Source organism: Myxocyprinus asiaticus, chromosome 49 (genome assembly GCF_019703515.2).
Source record: "Myxocyprinus asiaticus isolate MX2 ecotype Aquarium Trade chromosome 49, UBuf_Myxa_2, whole genome shotgun sequence".
NCBI classification, from domain to species: domain Eukaryota; kingdom Metazoa; phylum Chordata; class Actinopteri; order Cypriniformes; family Catostomidae; genus Myxocyprinus; species Myxocyprinus asiaticus.
This window is the reverse complement of record NC_059392.1, coordinates 9137435-9158952: the sequence shown is the minus strand read 5'-3', so window position 1 is coordinate 9158952 and position 21518 is coordinate 9137435. Positions and strand designations below refer to the sequence as shown.

General features: G+C 44.4%; 1 protein-coding gene across 1 annotated transcript in view; it reads left to right on the top strand.

Moving 5' to 3' along the window:
- LOC127437993 (nuclear factor 1 A-type-like) overlaps positions 1–21518 on the top strand; it is a 190320-nt gene that overhangs the window by 115875 nt on the left and 52927 nt on the right. Inside the window, exons 5-7 of the mRNA XM_051693197.1 lie at positions 6330–6447; positions 17196–17323; positions 20085–20135. Of these exons, the coding sequence (XP_051549157.1) occupies positions 6330–6447; positions 17196–17323; positions 20085–20135 (297 nt within the window). The remainder of the gene's footprint in view (positions 1–6329; positions 6448–17195; positions 17324–20084; positions 20136–21518) is intronic.

Below are 21518 nucleotides of genomic sequence, written 5' to 3'. Positions count from 1 at the left end.
GGTCATTAACATATTTATGGTTAGTTGTCTGAGATGATAAAAATGAGAACTCTTCAAAAGTTTAGCTAAACTCGTGTCAAGTTCATAGATATGTAAACTTTGTGTCCATCTTGGTGACGTAAACCTTTGAAATATATGTATAATGACTTAAAATTTCAAGTGGTCTAACCATCAAGTAAAAGGTATTCAAGTACTTTCCTTGCACCTGGAATACATGTGAGTGTACTCAAGTAAACCATTCATTTAAAAAAGTTTTTACAATTGTTTTTTATTTTTTGACATAAATATGCATTAGTTTTCTACATACCATTTCATAAAAAATGTCTGATATCTGATATTAAAACTATCTGATAATTTATATATATATATATATATATATATATATATATATATATATATATTTCACACATGCATAAGGGTCTAAAGGGGTCCACTCTGTTTTAATGTTTTCTTGTCACATGACAATAAAATGGCTACCTGCATGTTGGTTACGCCACACCGACTTAGATTAGATAGACAAGCTTTTTAAATATAAAAAATATTTAAAAACAATGGTTTCACTGCTTATTTTCGTAAGAATTAAATAATAAAATATTATTCAAAACTTATGCTAACATTTGTTTTTTCAAGAATTTCAGCTTTAAAAAAATAGACACTTAAAGGGAGAAATATTTTTTTACTGTCTCTGGATGGACCACTTGGAAATGTTTGACTTTAAACTCCAGAAAAAAATATCAAAATGACTTTGAACTGAGAAATTGAATTCTGTTCAACATAGTAGAGGTTGTTTGTGTGATTTGCATTTTTTCTGTATTTTTGAATAACTTCACTGATCCGGACAACAAAATCATGTCACGGCATCATGTCATTGACCCATATTCATATTCCCCAATTAGCAGTTTTATATCGAATACACTTATTACCGGGGAAATTCTCCATGAGCAACCTGGGGTTAAGTGGCTTGCTCAAGAGAACAATGGTGATAGTTCATAGTTTGCTCGTGGTTAGGATTAAACCAGCACCAAATCTTCTGATTATTAGCCCTTAGTTTGAACTACTTCAGCGTTCAGCCAAAAGTGATTTGTGATAGACAATCAACAGATGTGATAATGTAACCCTTGCGCTAAGGAATTTAGGCACTATACATCTAATAATTTTCAAGGAACATCTCAAAATCTCCCTCGCCTGTCTTCCACCCTCTTCGCAAAATGATAGGAGAGTTGACAATGTCTCCCCCTCCTGCGTCAAACTCTTTCCTTCCTTAATGGGCAATACCATCTCAGAAGTTCAGCAGTCAGCAAAGCCCACAGTTAGCATAAGTCCTCTAACAGGATTGTTCCCTATGGAGTGGCTGTGAATTAAAGTGCCGTATGCATGCACACTCATGACTTTGCTAGGTTCTTGTGGAAAGCACCCAAGATGATGCGGTTGATTGAAGTTAAGAGGGTAAGTGCACCAGATTGAAAGATGGGTAGAAGAGGGTAATCTCATGTGTGATGTGTGGTGAAGTGGCGTATGAATCGCCTTGTAGGAGTTCCTTTGGGGCTCCAATGCTTGAAAGTCTGGGTGATTTATTTAAGGGAATGGGGAAGGGGTTGAGTGCAGGCTCGTGTGTGTTTGGAAGATGAAAGGTCATGATATTGAATGGACAACGGGCTGCCTTAGCTCTTCCCTGACTATACACTATGACCTTGGCTTTGTGCACCCATTACACAATTCAGTGGCAGCCCAATCGAATCTGCTTCTGTCGATCAATATCCTATTAAAGCACCACACAAAAAAGGTGAAGAAGGGAAAGAGAGAGGGAGGGGTGGTTGGGAGAGGCGAGAGAGAAATGAAAGTCTATAGCTACGTTTTTGTAAATGGAACTCCACATAATTGTCCAGTCAATACCAGGCTGGGATAATTTCGGAGATTGGGTCCGCCCTTTTAAAATTCTCCCTGGCCCCTGCCCTTCCATATAGTTCCTTCTCTTTCAGCTATTCCTGCTACCGTCTCCTCTGTCCCTGTTCTTCATTGCTTCCTGGAAGAGCCACCCAGAGTTTATTTTTTCTCTGCAGTAGGGCTACTATACAGCTGGCCCCTGTATGAAGTGGGGCACCATCACGCGACAGCTTGGCACTGAGTCAGACTCAGGTGAGCCAGAGGACTTGTATGTGAGCCAGTTTAACTGTTGCTACCGCCCACTCCGAGCCTCTCCAGAGGAGTTTGCAAGGGCCAGGAAAACAGACAGGAGAGGAAAGAGAGAGGATATGGGATTAGGACGAGGTTATTGTTATTAGTCTGCCAACAAGAGCCTTGCAGAAATGTTGGCAAGCAGTAGGCTGCATGGTCCAGTGGCAGGGACACCTGGAAATCCCTGGATGAAGGCTGGACGCAGGCACACGGCATTTAGCCATATGACCAAACTGGGGGAGCGGATGAATTATGGAGTAGGAGGGAGGCTGCCGTGCCGGTGCCTCCAGCCATCGCCCTTCCGACACTGCCAGCATGCACTGACAGCACCGGTGGGGATACGCCCACCACACTAGTCAGCACTGTGCCAATGCTGGGCTAAAGCCTGCCAGTTGGCAGTGCCATCTGCAGTGAAATGCATGCACAGGCTTTTAATCTTATCATTGCTAACTGGATGCAAGGTTCTTGAGAGACTCCTTTTGTCTTCCAAAATGCTGTCTCTAAATGTTTGTAGTAATAAAAGAGACCATCAACGGATTATAAAAGTAATATTTAGCAGTCAGTTGTCAAGAGGCAGATGCTTTTGTCCAAAGTGACTTACAGTACACTTTTTATAGACAATCCCCTTTAAGGAACCCGGGGTTAAGGGCACTATGGTGATAGCTCATGGCCCGCTCCTTGCAGTGATTAAACCAGCAACCTCCTGAATACAAGCCCTGTGCGTTTACCACTACACCACATTAGCCACCACAATGCTTTTAGCAGGAGTGATGTTATGTTGAGTCCTATATTCTCCAACTTCTTCAACAGGTTTCACCAACAAGGTCCCTGCTGCCTTCCCCCAGTTTGATTTGATGGGAAGCTATATGGTTCTACAGCTATATGACATTAGGTATGCAGTTAAGACTGCAGGGTCTAGCCCCACACACAAACCCTCTCTTCCAGTATGAGAACTCCAGTGCTTTTGGTCTGCTGGACAACCAGAATATCCACACTGGAGTTGATACAACAAACAAAAAACAATGAAGACCTGTAAAAACTCACCAACTTCAGACCAACTTGAGATGAGATCCCATCACGCCGTGGTCCTCTCGCTCAATAAAGTGATGAGGAGTGAGGCTGCTGGGGGAGAAGGGGAAGAGAGGGTGGACAGACGTCCAGGGTTTTGAAGTTGATTGCTGCTGTCTTTGTTGTCAAATACTTCAATTTGAAAATCCGGCCAGAATAAAAGACAATTTTTTTCTCTCTTCCTCCTCCTCCTCCTGCTCTTTTCAAGTGAATAGCCTCCCCAGCCTTTGTAGATGCTTTAGCGGGCAGTGTTTGGGTGGAGGGGAGGAGAATGTCTGTGTGTGTATGTTAAGAGGGATTGTCAACCCTTGAGACAAGAGACCACACCAAAGAAACTCCACCACATCCCGTAGAATCGTCTTTTTGGTGTCCCAACATCAAACTTTCTGTAACTTGCAGGTTTTCGGTTTAAAACCTGGTTTATCAGTTTATCTGGGCTCACCTTTATTACACAAACGTTCATCTTGATATCTAAGCATGGACTTTTATTGTCTTTATATAAAGTTAATTATAATTAGTTTTTTTGTACTTGACACGCCGCACACAGCACTCCTGGACAAGTTGCTAAATAAAAAGCTGGGAGCACTGCAATGGCCAAAACTTGTCTGTTTAGTGCGTGTTTGGGAAAAACAATGGGAAAAGGGCACAGACAGACACAAAAACATGTTCGGTGTGAACAACCCTTAACCCTACCCTACTTAGAATAAAAAATACATTATTTACTTTATTTATGGATGATTTTAACCTTTGAGGATTCCAAGTTTACAGTTTTTTCAGATTTATCTAACTATTGGGGCCAGTTTTGTGTGCAGTATAAAGCTAAGTGAAACACTGCACACGCAGTGTTACCACCATTCCTCTGCATTAAAGGCACTAAGTAAATAGAATAGATTGAAACATTTTGCTAATGTACTTTGTGCCCAGCAACTTGAAAGATAAAGCAGTAAAGATAAGAGATGGAGAGAGAGAATAGACGGAAAGGAGAAGAAAAGAAAGAGAGCGAGATCAATGCCGGCCTGATAGCCACAGGCTTCATTTGGAATCCTCCAAGCGAAAGCACTTGATAAAGCCTTTAAGAGGTAGAGACTGCGGATTACCTTTATGATTGATTTCCATTCCAGTCAGACAGACTGCAGTGTGGTCATTTTTCTACCCAAACTGCAGCAGCAGGGACGGCCACTTTCGGTGTGAGAGTGTGTTTGTGTGTGTGTTGAGGGCTAGCTGAGTTACTGCAGCCCGGTGCCCAGGTTAGCTCTCACACAAATTACTTCACATTCCACTATTAGCCATGCAAATGCAGCCAGCTTTACTGCTCCTCGTAAATAATCAGCACCGCCACTTCTATTTGAGGGGAGGACTCTGCCCCTTTTCCCAAAAAAAAAGTTAACAAAGAGATGATTCAAAAATTATAGTACTTCCTCCCTCACTTCCGCCTGTCTCACTTACTACTTGGCCAACTTCTTGTTGGCCAGCATGTAAATTCTCTCTCTCCCTACCTTGGTCCAACTTGCCCCTTTAGCCGTGTCCTCTTCCAATGTTAATTAGGCAGCCCATTACCGTGTCTATCACAGTCTTTCACACTGTCATCCACCTGACTCTCCCCCTCCACACTCACTCTCTCGGCCCGGCCAGGTCTATTAGGTATGCAGGACCAGAGCTGCTCTCTTACACATTTGTGCTGTCCTCATCAAAAAATAGTGGTCTCAGTCACCATGCATATAAAAAGGCATCACGGCTTTATGTACTGTATGACAAAGGCATTTGATAGAGAGCCGTGCTCGCCGATGACCTACAGAAGGAGAGTGGGTGGGATTCACAGCTTTTGGCAAAATGGGGGGAGAGTTTAGTAACAAGCCAAAAAATATACGGAAGATGAGCCCATGTGTAAGTGTTTACATAGTGGTTTTGGCATTTTTGCTATTTCTGTTGACAGTGATCGTAGAGATAGGACATTATGGAGAAAATAGAATGGAACGGGGTCGGAAAATGGATTAAAACTGGATTAAAACATGTCGCCAGCATGTACACTACGGCTATGTACGCTAACCACTAGGACACGATGGCTATCCACTCTTTTCCTGAAAGTGGAAGTGTTCCATGATTCATAATGGAAGATTGTTTTAATTTTCTGGTCTCCAGTGTTTTCGCTCTCATCAGCGAATGTTCTAAGCAAATAACGTGATGTTTAGTGTATTCAATTTGTAAAACTTGTCAAAAAAAAGCATGTGACTCCATAGTGGCGATACTTTAGAGAGTCGCGATGACCACTTTTTGACAGTGCCTCACCCATCAATGTTTAAAGAGTGGGTGGATGACGTTAAGCTATGAACCTAGGTGAGAGACGTTCATATCATAAACTACTTTGAGTTGTTATGACAGCCAACAACTGCACAAATTGAGCTTGAACTCATTTTTACTCCAACTAACACTTAAAATGGTTGTTGTTCTCCATCTGAAACGCTTGTATTGGTAGTTTTTACATTACTTCTTGGAAACCGGAACTAGAATAAGTCCAGCGGCAAATAGAATCATCATGGTGGCGCCTAGTAGTTAGTCAGGAAAACTGTGGATAGGAAAGAAGGTTGCACCTTTTAATTAAAAAAGCCAATCACATTATTGATTGAGGTTTTTCTCCATTTAAGTAGATAGAGGCTGTACTTGCATGACATGAAAATAGCTTCCCAGGTGGCGAATTTCCGAAACATAGGATGGCAGGGGAAGAGTAATTTATTTTCATGAGAAAAGCTATAACTGATTGGGCAATTCTGTAATATTTATTAGGAAAGCACAACCTGATTGGTCAGAGAAACTATAACCCAACCCTAACCCTACCCGTAAACCTAACCCTAACAAATCAGGTAGCGCTTTCCTCATTTGAATGACTCTTCCCCGTCATCCTGTTTATCAAATTCAAAATGCCAAGATGGCCACAGATTGAACTGACAGATTGGACTTTTAAATATCTTTTAATGTGGGACAGAAGATAAACTAAATGTAAATCTAATGCATTGTGGGTGGGTGTTGTGTGTGTTTTTTGTACTTAAGTTTTTACAGTGTTGTTGTTTTTTTCTGTTTGTGTGTGACAGCGCCCATTGCAGCAGGATCGGGGCCCAACTTCTCATTGGCAGACTTGGACAGCACTTCCTACTACAGTATGAGCCCTGGGGCCATGAGGCGCCCCCTACCCAGCACTTCTTCTAGCAGGTACACACTCAAAAGACACACACACACACTCTTTCACTCTGAGTCTTAATTAATCAGCCGAGGCAGAGATTGATGGGTTGGCTGAGTGTTGGAAGAGGCCGCAGGTGTCTGAGCTACACAAGCTTCCAACATATGTGTGTCCACCTGGAACTTCTTCCCTCTGCCCCCCGCTCAGCCTACGGGCCAGTCACACTCACACTCACACACATACACACACACACACACACAAACACACAGCTCCCCATTGCAAGACTCTACCATGTGGCACCCCTCTTCCCCTCACATGAGGTGTGTAGACAGATGTGTGTATTTTTGGACACGGCTGTGTGCACAGCTGAAATGCATCGTATAAACGGTCCCTGTGATTTTTATGTGGCAAATTTCGCTGTCACTTTTTCGCAACACACCATTTGAAACTTCACAAACATAGACATGCATAAACATACAAGATAATATTTAACATACACTTACTGTATATTTAGGTGTATTCAGCAAACGTTAGGATGATCATCACCACAGATGTGTGTGTGTGTGTGTGTAATTTTTTTTTTTTAACTCATATATGTGAAATGTGTTGAATTTGAGAGAACGCACTCATTAATATGTAAACATTGAAAAAACTTCAAGCAGCCTAAAGTGGTTTGCTGGTCTCTGCGGTTTTAAGCTGGTCTAGTGGTCTCCCAGCCTAGCCAAGCTGGTCTCCGAGCTTGACCAGCTAAAAGGTGCCCAAAACCCTGCTAAAACCATCAAAACAAACAGCTTGGACAGGCTGGGAGACCAGCTAACCGCCCTAGGCTGGTTAAAGCTGGGGTGTTCAGCATAGCTTCAATATTTTAGTGCATTATAGTCACTTATGGGCCAAAATGCTGTATTGCAAGGTAGCTAACTAGGTTTGAGACATAGTCCATGTGTGTGTGCTCACATTAATATGTGTGTGTGTGTGTGTGTGTGTGTGTGTAGGCGGGTTTGGGTGGTTTACGAGTGACTATTTTTTAGGTTACAAACTGGTAATTACAAGGGTGTTATGCTATAAATGTGGTTTATGAGGACATTTCTTGTGTCCTCATAAACAAGAATAGTTTCATAATAAACTATGTTTTTTTTTGAAAATGTAAAAATGCAGAAAGATTTATGTGAGGGTTAGGTTTAAGGTTAGGGGATAGAATCTATAGTTCGTACAGTATAAATATAATTATGTCTATGGAGAGTCCGCAAAAGGATAGCCGCACCAAAATGTGTGTGTGTGTGTGTGTGTGTGTGTGTGTGTGCATGTGCATGTGTCTGCCCACATGCTTCAGTGGCCTCTTCAGCCAGGCCTGCCAAAGCAAACATCTGGAATAAGGACCCTGTGTGTGGCTGCATGCTAGAAACTAATTAAGTGATTATGAGTGAAAAACACCGGTAGGCCTTACATTAACAAATAAATGTCAGAGCTTAACTTTCAGCAGATAACTCTCACACACACACACACACAGAGAGAGAGAGAGTCAGATGATAGTAGACGTACCACAATCTAACATACACTCAAGAATACACTCAACACACACTGTGTGTGTGTGTGATGCATGTACATACTCTGTTGGAAATTGTAAATAGACAAATGATAAAAAAAATATTGGGAGAGTGAAAAATGTTTTAACAAGACTTTATTAACTTACTAGAAATCTAAAAGTGCCTGAAGTTGAAGAAACATATATACTGTACATATAAGAGAGGGAGATAATAGTAGCTCTACATGTTTGTTAAAGGAATTCTGGGTTCAATACAAGTTAAGCTCAAACGACAACCTTTGTGGCATAATGTTGATCACCACAAAGATTAATTTCGACTTGTTTCTCCTTTTCTTTAAAAAAAGCAAAAATCGAAGCTACAGTGAGGCACTTACAATAGAAGTGAATGGAGACAATACACTTCCATTGTACGTGCCTCACTGCAACCTTGGGTTTTGCTTTTTTGTCCTAAAGAAAAGGAGGAATGAGCCGAAATAAATTTTTGTGGTAATCAACATTATGCCACAAATGCTTTCAATTGAGCTTAACTTGTTTTGAACCCGGAATATTCATTTAAAAAGTCAAAATGAACCCAAAATTTGCACTATATACTTTCTACACATTATTCTGAACAAATGTTTTCATAATCTTTTAATGAAATGTAATAACTTTCTTCGTCTCTGACAAGAAACGACTTTTCAGCTGACATAACCAAAACATTGTGGGCAGGGAAAAAATGTTGGCCAATAATTTCAACCATTTTCATTTATGGTTAAAATTAAGTCTACCATACATTAATTCCTGCTGAATATTCATCACATTATCACTCTGAAATACATCACATTACTATACTAAATGTATTCCAAATGCAGTTTCATGTCTTAATGCTTGGCCACACAAAATTATACCATTTATCTGGATTATTGATGCACCGATACCACTTTTTCTCTTCCGATCCGATTCTGATATCGGAAATCTCAGTATCGGCCGATACCGATCCCAAGCCGATACCACTGTTGTTGTTTTTTTTGCATAATCAGTTTAGAATATCTTTACATTATTGTGTGGAACTAATTGGGAGTACTCTTTAATATGTAAAGAAACACAAACCTCTAACTAAACATTATTTCAATATAAATGTTCCGTAGGAGGGTAGCGATCTCCACGCGCAGGGTGGCGGCGTTTTCGCCCTTGACCATGGTGAAGTGAATACCGCTGAACCTGGGTGGGCGCCTGGCGAACTGAATCGCGTTGCCGAGTCGGACAGTCCGGATCAGCCACCGTGACAGATTGGAAAGCGCGAGCCACGCGTCCAAATTCCGCGTGAGGGGGACCAAGGGGACAACGTCGTCGGACGTACTGGAAGGTGGGGCCTCGCGGCGGGGCGGAGCGCGAGGTGCCACAGCACGTCATGGCCATGCTGAGTCTAGGGACATCGAAGCATTGGCTGTGTGCCACAACTGGGCGCTCAGGGGCGGAAAGGGCACCGCTGGAGTGCCAATCCTGCAAGAAAAAGCCCGTGGACGGTAGTCGTGGTGACGACCGTACGCACCGGGTATGTGACCCACGGAGGAAGGAAGCCGCTCTTTTGCTGAACTGTTGGGTATCGCAGCCACTTGGCAAACAAAAAGGCAACAAAAGATTTTCCACCCGGCCCTCCACCGGGGGATGGAGTGGTCTTCCTACCAGCTCCACGTGAGTGGGTTCCCTCGTCCCTGGGTTGCCCGTCTAAGGGGCGCTTCGAGGACCTCCGTGGGTTCTTCAGCGCCGGCTGTGAGACGGGTGGCGTCGGCTTCCTGTGGTGGGCTCCACGCCGGGGCCGGGCCGGAGGGGCGGGCTGTGGCGGAGCCAGTGCAGTCACCGCAGGGGGACACCCTTGGCGATGAGCAGACGGGGTGCGGGATCTTGAGCCGCGCCTGGGCAGGATGTGCCGGATTGCCTCGCGTTTGCTGCTTCACTGTCGAGAACTGCTGGGCAAAGTCCTCGATGGTGTCGCCGAATAGGCCCGCCTGGGAAATGGGGGCAGCAAGGAACCGTGTCTTTTCGGCCTCACCCATCTCTACCAGGTTGAGCCAAAGGTGGTGCTCCTGGACCACTAGTGTGGCCATCGTCCGCTCGAGAGACCGCGCCGTGACCGAGCGCAGTTCCTGCATCAAATCTGGGGTGGAACTACCCTCGTGCAGTCCTTTCAGTGCCTTGGCTTGGTGGACCTGCAGGAGAGCCATGGCATGCAGGGCAAAGGCGGCTTGTCCAGCAGCACTGTAGGTTTTAGCCGTCAGGGATGACGTGAGCCTACAGGGCTTGGACGGGAGCTTAGGGTGTCCCCACCAGGTGGCGGTGCTCTCCGCAAGCGCCTTATCCACCGGGGGAATCGCCGTATAGCCCTTGGCCGCCCCGCCATCGAGGGTAGTGAGAGCGGGGGAACTGCGGAGTCCGGGCCGGGCAGTGAAAGGTGCCTCCCATTACTTCGTCAGCTCCTCATGCACTTCCGGGAAGAATGGCACTGGAGCGGGGCGCGGCTGCTTTGAGCAGCGCCGCGAGCCCAGAAACCAATCATCAAGCCACGAGGGTTCAGGGGAGAGCGGAGGGTTCCACTCTAACCCGACGCTCGCGGCCGCCCGGGAAAGCATGTCCGTCATTTCGGCATCGACCTGTGACTGGGCGATCGTCCCCGAAGTGGGAAGCCCAGCTGAGGCATCTGCGTCTGAATGGACAAACCCGCTCTCCGATGCTGCGCTTGAGAGATCATCATCTGAACCATTAACAAACGCTGCCTCCGTGTGGGTCGCGCCCAGACACGAAAGACAGCGATCGTGACCATCCGAAGTTGAGAGATAATGACCGCAACCAGGAATAACACACAATCGGAAGGCATCTTTGAAAAGACGTGTCTTTAAAAAGACGTTCCGTGTGTGCGCTCTTTTAGAGAAATATATACTCTTTTAGAGGGGAAAAAGCTCTTTCAGAAAATATACTCTCTAGTTTTTCTGCCAAAGCACCCAGGGGCATTCTCTGCAGTGCACCAGTGCAGAGGAGGGAGAAGCCGCTGAAATGCGCCATCAGATCCAGCAGAGGTGAATGAACAGTAATATTCAGCTCAATGAGCATGACCGAAGAGAAAATCTGAATGAGTGGTTGCATACCAGCTCCTTTTATACCCGTATGTCCAGGGGAGTAGCATGCAAATACCACCCGCCAATTTTCATTGGCCTTTTATCAAAGACCAGAGGTGTCTCGGGCTCCTAAGAGTGACCCCTAGTGTCACTACATCAACACAACGTCGAGTGAGTGACAGATAGGGAACCAGTGTTTTATTATAATTTTATTTTTTTCCAAAAATGTTTCAACTTGCATCTGGACTTTAAAGGATTCAGATCTCTTTTTTGTTCAATTTAGTTGTAAGACATCAGTCCACTTTTCATTTACACAGTTATTTTTTGGAACTCATTGAACTTAAATATTGTTATATATTGTAAACAAATACTAATGATGACAATAATAATAGTAATAATAATAATAATAATAATAATAAATTGTTATTAATATTATTATTATTGACTTTTAATTTTAATTTGAAATACAACAGTAATAATTTTAAATCATGCACTTTTTAAACCCTCACGCTTTTATTTTGACATTCTAAACTCTCCAGGAATTCCTGTATGTGCCTGTTTGTAGGCAAGTTCACAGTAGTTTAATTAGCTTCTTATTCAAATTCTGGTAAAATGCACTTCTGGTGCCTTTCTAAATGCATATTATAAGTGAACCAAACTATTGAGCATCTACATCTGAGATGCTGTTCTTGACTAGCGCTCAAATATTGCGCACTGCGTGAAGGCTAAAAATAGCCGCGAGTGCATCACCAGCCGGTGCGTGAGTTTGTGTCAGCAGAGCAGCACCATTCACTAACGCGCTGGCGCTGCGCATACTATATATTTACTTATTAAACACAGCCTTTTGTGATTCACGGAGCTATCGCACGTCTTCAAGTGGCTTTGAATAAAATGCATGAGTCATATGAACTGCTTTAATGGTGTTTTTATGGTTCTATTATGTCATTTTCACAGTATCGGATTTGGATCGGGCTCGTCGGACCGATATACGATCCGTCTAAAAGCTTCAGTATCGGAGCCGATACCAATCCAGGTATCAGATCGGTGCATCCCGAATCTGGATGCCCACTGACTTAACAATAGTGATGTGCCAGAGTGATTGACTACATGACTAGTTGCCTTCTTAAAGGTGCTGTAAGCGATTTTAGCCATTCCACTTCGATGAGACTGAGCCTTTGAATTAGCCACGCCCCTCTTTCCAAAACCCTGCACTCCAAAGGTAACAAGGCCAACATCATGCAGAAATGGTTGCTAAAAACAACAGCAGCAAAATAGCGCCCTCAACTGACAACTGTTTTAAACAACATGGCATAAAAATGGCAGTAAGCCTCAATAATTCTGTTAAACTACAATACAATGAGAACGTGCAAAATGATTGACAGGTCAAAAGCATCAGAGACCGCGTCCCGTGGACACATTTTTTTTTCGTTTACAGAGTCTAGACTAGAGCTGTCACAGAGACAGCTTATTTCAGTAATATGTTACAGGGAGTTGGAAAATTTGTTGCATACCTTTCCATGAAAAAAAATCCAGCCTTCACCAGGCATGACTGCCAAAGGAGTGCTGGTCAGTTTGCTGTTCTATTGAGCCTGCAAGCAATCAACGCTCGCTGACCTTCATTATTCTTTACGGCTGCCCGCCTTTCCTCGATGCCATTTTCCCTGCATCTCAGGCAAACGCCTGTGATTTCAGTGGATTACTACCCAGAGTTTTTCTGTAGCATGGCTCATCACAATCCCACATCATCTGTGAGCACTGGTAACCAGCAGTCACGAACATGCCCTGCCACCTGCGGAGCATTTATCGCAGCAAGAGATTCCCATCCTTTCTGCGTTGTGTGCATGGGATTCAAACATGCAGAGGAAGCTCTCTCCTTCCCTGAAAATTGTAGCCATTGTATGTCCTTGCCAAGGAAACTCCTGCGTCAGAGGCTCAAATTAGCTGCTACCCAAGGCAGCGAACTTGAGCATGATGACTCGGACGGGGGAAATGGCGATGACGCTGCAACTCTGGGGGCCTCGCAGACTTTGCCTTCTCTCAGTTGGGCCAACCAAACTGTGGCTTCTTTGCTCGAAGAAACTTTCCACCCCCGCGTTTCTTTATTTGAGCTCGAGCCTCCCGACTCTAGTGAAGATGCCGATGCTGTGCTGGAGTGCTGAGTAGGCCATCCCGTCGACCCAGGCTCAGCCAGTCAGTGGTTCAGTAGTTACCGCACGACATCCTCCTCAAGGTGTGTGATTGAGCGGCCGCTCAGCTCAACATCGATGTTTAGGGATGTTTATGATGGAAAACCTTTGGGGCCGCCACCTGGCCCGAGAAAACAGCTCCTGCCTGTCCTTCATGCGTGTGCGAAGCACATGAAGCACTATTGGAGAGACCCGCTTGATCTTAAGCATAGTCTCACCGGCTTGGAGGTGAAGTATATGGCCGCACTCAGTATGGGTGACACCCCACCATCAAACCGTCAATAGCCAGACACCTTAACCCCATGCAGGGATGTTTGCTTGCCCTCCCTAACAAAATGGACCGTTTCTCCGCCTCCATTTTTCAGGGCTCATACAAAGCGTCGGCTCTCGCCATTCGAGCTCTGAAAGTTTCCTCCCTTCTTTCAGCCTACCAGTCTGAACTCATGGAAGATATGGGTAAACATTTGGAGAAGGGCTCCCCTTCACCCACGTTGTGGAAGGAAATTGTCACGGTCAATGACCTCATTATTCGTAATGCCCGTCAGGCTGTCCAAGCCTCTGGCCGTGCTATGGCTCTTATTTGTCACGGGTGAACGCACACTGTGGCTGAATCTGTCCGGTCTGTCCGACAGCGAGAAGAGGCACATTGCAGGAGCCCCAGTGGAAACTGGATAAGCTCTTTTTGGTCTGGCTGTCGCCCTCATGTAGCAGCGCTGCAATGACAAAAGGATGAGACTTTTAAATTGTGCCTTCCCAGAAAATCCACGCCCCACCAGGCACCCATTGTACGGCCTGCCCAGGGCCCGACTACTGGGCGTTTTTACCACAACTCTGCCCGACCTAAACCCTGCAACATGCAGCCTACTCAGCAGCTGTGGATTTCCTGTTTACACACACCGTTATGCCTAGTGGGGCTGAAAATCCTGACATATATAGAGGATTGGCTAATCATAGCCAGTTCAAGGGAGAAAGTAGCGCAAGACACACAACTAATGATCTCTTGGTTTCAGAATAAATCTGAGCAAGAGCAATTTCACTCCATCCCAGAATATAACTTTTCTGGGACTGGAGCTGAATTCCACTGCGATGCGGGCTTGTCTGTCAGAAGACCGTATTCTATCTCTAATGAGTTGTCTCTCACAGTTCAAAGAGGAAGCAAGCATGCAGTATCGCATTTGCCTCAGACTACAGGGCAAAATGGCATCAGCCATCCAGGATTTGCCCTTGGGGGTTTTGAGGATGAGAGCTTTCATAAAATGGATTTTGTCTCTTCATCTCATGGACGAGCACTGAGTTTTATGCACACAGGATGCCTCTAGTGGTGGTTATGTTACGAAAAGTTGTATCTACAGACGCTTCCCTGACCGGGTGGGGTGCCACCCAGGAGGGCAGGACAGTGAATGTGATGTGGCGACCAAACTATGCTCAGCTCATATAAATTATCTAGAGCTCCTGACTGTATGGAAGGCTCTAAGACATTTTCTGCCCCGTCTTCAGGGGCATCATGTTCTATTGTGCTGCGATAATACTACAGCCATAGCGCACATCAATCACCAAGGAGGGATGTGCTCCCCTCAGCTTCACTGCCTAGCCCACAAAATGTTGGTATGGAGCAGTCAGCATTTCCTGTTGTTATGTGCAACTCTCCCGGGTGTTTTGAACTTGGCGCGGATCTGCTGTCGAGGGGAAACCCTCTCTACGGAGAGTGGCAACTCTACACCCTCATGCAGTGTGCATGTTATGGGAGAGGTTCGGTCGGTCTTCCGTCAGTCTCTTCGCCTCGTGCGAAAATGCTCATTGTCCTACGTTCTTCTCACTAAAGGACAAGGACGCTCCCCTCGGTGTAGACGCACTGGCACACCCATGGCCCAATGTGCTGCTCTGTGCCTTTCCCCCACTCAGCTTGATTTTTCCCACTCTAGACAGAGTGAGGGAGCAGAGCTTGACACTAATTCTCATAGCGCCCAGATGGCCCAAAGCACTGTGGCTGGTGGAGATGATTCCTCTCCTTTATGCCCAGCTGTGCCCCTCCCATTGTGCACAGACCTTTTGTCTCAGGTGAAGGGAGAAATATACCACCTTCACCCAGACGGGGTGGCGCTATGGGCCTGGCCCGTGAGAGGTCCAACCTGAACACATTGGGGCTTCCCCCTGAGTTGGTTGCCACCATACAAAATGCCAGGGCCTCGTCCACAAGGTCTTTGTATGACTAAGTGGTAGGTGTTTGAGAAATGGTGTAATACACATCATCTGGTGTCATAGTGTTTAGCCACTGACATACTATGCTTTCTACAAAACATTTTGGACAAAAGTAAATCCTTTTCTACCATCAAGGTTTACCTGGCAGCTATTTCTGCTTACCACATTGGCTTCAGTGATGCAGCAGTGGGGCAGCACCCTCTCATTCGTAAATTCATGAGGGGTGCTCACCATTCTGTGCCAGTTACTAGAAAGCTTATTCCTGAGTGGGACCCCTCCATGGTGCTGGAAGCTCTGTCACAGCACCCTTTCGAACCCTTGGAGAGTATTTCTTTAAAGTTGTTGTCTTATAGAACAGATATACTCCTGGCGCTGGCATCAGCCAGGCATGTCAGTGATTTTCATGCCATATCTGTTCAGTCTTCTTGTACAAGATTTTCCCCAGGCATGGAGAAGGTTTCTCTTAGACCCAATCCAGCCTTTACGCCTAAGTGCTTCCCTAAATTCACAGGGAAGGTATTAGAGCTCAGCGCTTTCCACTCACCTTCCACCTCTCTGGAACACGAGAGGCTGAATGCTTTGTGGCCTGTACAGGCACTCCACATGTATTTGTGTAGGACTGAGACTATCAAAAAGAGTGACCAGCTCTTTGTCTCATGGCCTTCCCCACATATGGGTAAACCAATATCAAAACAACATCTTTCCCATTGGCTTGTGGAAGCAATATCTATGGCATATAGCTCTAAAGGGCTCCAGCCCCCCTTAGGCCTTAGGGCCCACTTCCTGGCATGGCTGCTTCCTGGGCCCTGTTTCAGGGAGTCTCTCTGCAAGGCATTTGTTCAGCTGGGCTTCCCCCCACACTTTTGTCAGGTACTACCAACTTGATGTCACCAGAACCCCAGTAGTGCATGCAGTTTTGGGTGTGGGTTCTTCATAATGGGTTCACCCATAACCCTTTCTCCCTCACACTGTGTACGTGTCAGCCCATAGGTTTCACACCAAGCACAATGCACGGCCTCTTCTCCCTTCTTTGTTATGTGTATGGGTTATAGAGCCTGCTAATATTATATAGGATGTTTCAGGCACCACCTTTAAGTAGGAGTCCATCCTTTTGGCTGACAGCATCTCCCTGTGAGTGTATAGGACAATCAGGGAGTTGTCCATATCTTCCCAAAGGTGGATCTTGAACACGAGATTATGAAAGAGAATGATGGGTTACCTATTCTGTAACCCCAGTTCTCTGAAACATCAAGTAGAGATCCACCAAGCTTGCCCCTCTTGTTTCACGAGAAGCAAATATGCTCACTGAGGAAAGTAGCGTGTACAGGTCCTTTTATGCCTTCAGTTAAGGATGGGGCCTTATGGCAACATTGGACATGCGCTGCTGTCTGTCAAGCCAGACTTGGTGCAATTGGATGCTTCTGCAGTGGTCAGGTGTGTATGCCCTTCCCATAGGTGGATCTCTCCACTCGATGTTTCAGAGAACTGGGGTTACAGAATAGGTAACCTATCGTTTTATACATCCCTACTTTACAGACCAATATATTGGCCCCTTCACACACAAAGCATGCTGGGACAGCTGGCGACTTCCTCTCTAGTGAATGCACACACATTTACAGAATCCAGACAAAGAGAAGAAACTTACTCACTCTTAAACAAAATGACCATAATTACAAATTCATAACATTTGTTTATTTTTTCTCTGGATTTTCTGTCCTTACTCAAACGACTGTCTCACTTTCTCTTTTTTCATTGTACAGTTCTGCAAAGCGTATTAAATGCATGGAGGATGAGGTTGACAGCCCGGGAGAGGAGTCCTACTACCCAGGTCAGGGACGCTCGCCTGGCAGCGGCAGCCAAGCCAGCAGCTGGCATGAAGTGGAGCCAGGTAACTATCCACCCTATAACCCAGCTTTCTCCCAGCACTTCCACACACACACATTCACACTCACACATGGTGGGTTGCGGGTGGAGAGTAAGCGAATTATCAGATCTGGTGTGTTTGTGTGTGTGTTTGTGCCTCCTGTGGTGTGTGCTGGTTGTGGGACGGCAGCATCTGTGTGGGGATTATTTCTGTTTCTTCTTCTGTTTTTTTTTTTTTTTTTTTAGCATTTCTGATCCGTCTCTCCGGGTCTGATATTTTGGAAATGTTTTTCTTTCTTTTTTCCCCTTTTTTAAGATTTATATCATCTCCCCCCCAGTCCATCTTCTCAGAAGTTCACCATAAAAGGCTTGTAGATACAGACTCATTTAACTTCAAACCCATGTGTCTACTAATGATGCTAACACTCTATGAAGGATCCCATAAAACAGCGTATGGATGGATTGTGTGACTGTGTGTGTGTGTTTCAGTGTACGTAGTAAGCAATACTTTAGGGGTTCCCCAGAAGTGAGTTAAATCTGACAAAACCGCTTTTGGGGACATTCGGGGATATCCTCATCTGGAAATATGATTCATAAATAAAGTAAATCATGTTTTTATATATAAATATACAGTGTTAGTGTGTGTAATTAAAATTAGCTTTATATGGTATGTCCCCATTTAGATGTAAACATGTAGCCAAGTAAACGTGTGTGTGCAACTTGTGCTGAGTCATCCAGGACCACTGATTGTATGTATGTGTGTCCAGTGAATGCCGCCGCATTGCCACAGAGCAGAGGACTGTAAATCTGTCCCACTACAAAGTGTCTTCAATCAGTCTCTCTCTTACTCTCTTAGTATTATAAATAGATGCTGCATAGTGGACAAAAATACAGTACGTGCGTCCCATATTATAGCCAAGTCAAGACAGAACTAAAGGAAGGCACCAGAAGGGCATGATAATTGTTATATAGTGTGGTAACACACAAAGTCGAACTTTATAAAGCTCCACCTTCAGCTTTGACATGGGTGTTAAGTTCTGTATTAACTCTACCATCTCTGGTAGGCATGGGAATTGTAAGAAAATTTGTGATTCTAAATCCAATTGCACTTAACGATTTCGGCTCCTTAATGATTCCATGAATGATTCTTTTAGGCCACGTCCACACTAAACGCATTGATTTGGCTACATTTACATCTCTCATCCACACAGAAAACAGAGGCTTTCGAAAATGCTCTCCATAACCACATACTTTGGAAAATTATGATGTTAGGAAACTGAAAACGGAGGTTTCAAACTTAAACAGTATAGTGTGGACATGGCCTTAGTACTTCTGAGATGGTCTTGCAGGACTGAAGTAAACCTAACACAGTAACAGTTCTCAGTTATTTCAAGTTATTTCTGCACAACAAAAGTGATGACTTGCGGTTCAAGTTAATTTGTTCGTAAAACAGATTGAAAGCGATAACTCATGAGTCACTCTTGGTTTGGCTTATGTTTGTTGTTGCGTTCAACCAGCGAAGACGATACAATATAATGTTGTGTTGTCTATTTCTAGTCATAGTTTTCAGTCTATTTATGCCACGTCCACACTAATACGTTTTCATTTGAAAACACATTGATTTTGCTATGTTTATGCCTCTCATCCACACTGGAACGGCATTTTCCTCCACCAAAAATGGAGACTTTCAAAAATGCTCTCTAGTACGGCATATTTGAAAAAGGATGACATTAGGAAACTGAAAATGTAGTTTTCAAACAAAAGCTGAATAGTGGTGCAGGAAAGCATTTACTTGCAGGAAATGACGTAGGAATGCAAATCGTTTGTCGAACCCTAATCCCAACCCTTATCTCTGTTGACCTATCTCTTTACCTCTATGACTCACATGTAGTTTGGTGATAGTTCAGATTTTATCTCCACATCCCGCTGAGCCACCCACTCTCCCTTTTCCCATTAACGTAAATACAAATCCAGCCTACTCTATTCTGAGAACTGCTGTTTATTTGAAAACAACTTTTATGTACACAAGGCTGCTGCTAAGTTAAGTCTGAAGCTAAGCGTTTATACTCCCAATACGGCAGCTGATTTCCGCCCTATCGCCCCCTTCCTCTCGTGACAATATTATGGGAATAGCCCCAGCCACTTACTGTTTCGGTTTCAGACTGGTACGTATGGAAAAATACAGACTTCATTTAAATAGAGGGAGGGAGGGAGGAATCTTGGAATAAAAACAAAGATTTCAAACAAGTGTAATGACTAATACACACCTGTAAGGAACAAGTGGAAGTCCTTAAGCCTAGGGTATACTTAGTTTTTCCACGTGCCGTTACGTCTTGTGCACAGTCGAGCAGTCTAGCCTTTCAAAGTATACTCTTGACCATGAGACTGCGGCTGCTTTGTGAAAGATGCGTACTGTCTGCGAGTCTAGAAAACTGTGCTTAGTCTACATGTACTGTGCTGATGATTCAATTTGTGTCACAAGCACTGTGCATGATATGTAGTGGCACAAACCAAAAACCAAAGTATACTCTGACCTTGCATCAAAGCATTTCCGTACTTGCGAATAGAGTATGATTCTGGACTAAGAGTACATATGAGCTGGTTGTATGTGTGGGTGTGTTTGTGTGTAACCTGATAACATGGCTGTTCCGGCAGGTTTGCAGACATATCAGGGTACAAAATATCTGACATGAATAGTTGAATTGCTTCTACACCTCTTATTCACACTGCCTCTGTTCTGTTCTTTTGTCCCTCCTTGTTTCTTTCTCCTTCCTTGTCTTTCAAAGCTGGATATAAACTGCGTGGCTCGCTAGCTAGTTCGTTCATCTCAAGACAAGGTAAAACTACATCAGTGTTTTCATCCTTCCCCACCTCACCTTCCCTCCCCACCCAAAAAGGAGCTTGTTCATTGTGCCGTCTAGTTTTGTTGTTGGTGTTTTTCGTTTCTTTCTTTTGTTGTATTTTGGTTCAGGTGATTTTGTTCCCCCACCTGCTCCCCCCCAACCCCCCCCCCCCCCCCCCAACCACCTTTACCACAAAAAAGTAATGAAGAAAAACAGAAGAATGTTGTTTTCTCAAACAACATACTCCCTGCCCCATGAGACCCCTGTGATTTGTATGTGTGCATGATGTCATCCATATCCATAATCAGTGCATCTGGAACAGTTTGCGTTTAAGTGATGTGTCTTTCTGTTTTAAGGACACAATGTCTGAAGAAGCTGTGGTATTTTTATATGGATATATATTTTAGGGAAGTGCAAAACTACATGCAGTGCATTCAAAAATTATTCAGTCCCCTTCATTTTTTCACATTTTGTTATGTTGCAGCCTTATGCTAAAAAAAATTCACATCAATCTACACTCCATACTCCATAATGACAAAGCAAAAACCATATTTTTGATTTATTAAAAATAAAAAACAGAAATATCACATTGACATAAGTATTCAGACCCTTAACTCAGTATTTAGTTGAAGCACATTTGGAAGCAATTACAGCCTCAAGTCTTTTTGGGTATAATGCAACAAGCTTTGCACACCTGGATCCTCTCAAGCTCTGTCAGGTTGGATGGGGACCGTCAGTGGACAGCCATTTTCAGGTCTCTCCAGAGATGTTAGATTGAGTTGTCCCTAAGCCACTCTTGCGTTGTCTTGGCTGTGTGCTTAGGGTTATTGTCCTGTTAGAAGGTGAACCTTCAGCCCAGGCTGAGGTCCTGAGTGCTCTGGACCAGGTTTTCATTAAGGATATCTCTGCATTTTGCTGTGTTCAGCTTTCCTTCAACTCTGACCAGTACCCCAGTTCCTGCCTCTAAAAACACCCCCACATTGTGATGCTACCACCACCATGCTTCACCATTTGGATGGTATTGCGCAGATGATGAGTGGTGCCTGGTTTTCTTCCAGACATGATGCTTGGAATTTAGGCCAAACAGTTCAATCTTCATTTCATCAGTCTGAGAGTCATTTAGGTGCTTTTATGTGTCTTGCACTGAGCAGAGGCTTCCATCTTGCCACTCTGCCATAAAGCCCAGATTGGTGGAGTGTTACAGTGATGGTTATCCTTCTGCAAGTTTCTCCCATCTGCACACATGATCTCAGGAGCTCAACCAGAGTGACCATTGGGTTCTTGGTCACCTCTCTTACCAAGCCCCTTCTCCCCCGATTGCTCAGTTTGGCCAGGCGGCCAGCTCGAGGAAGAGTCCTGGTTGTTCCAAACTTCTTC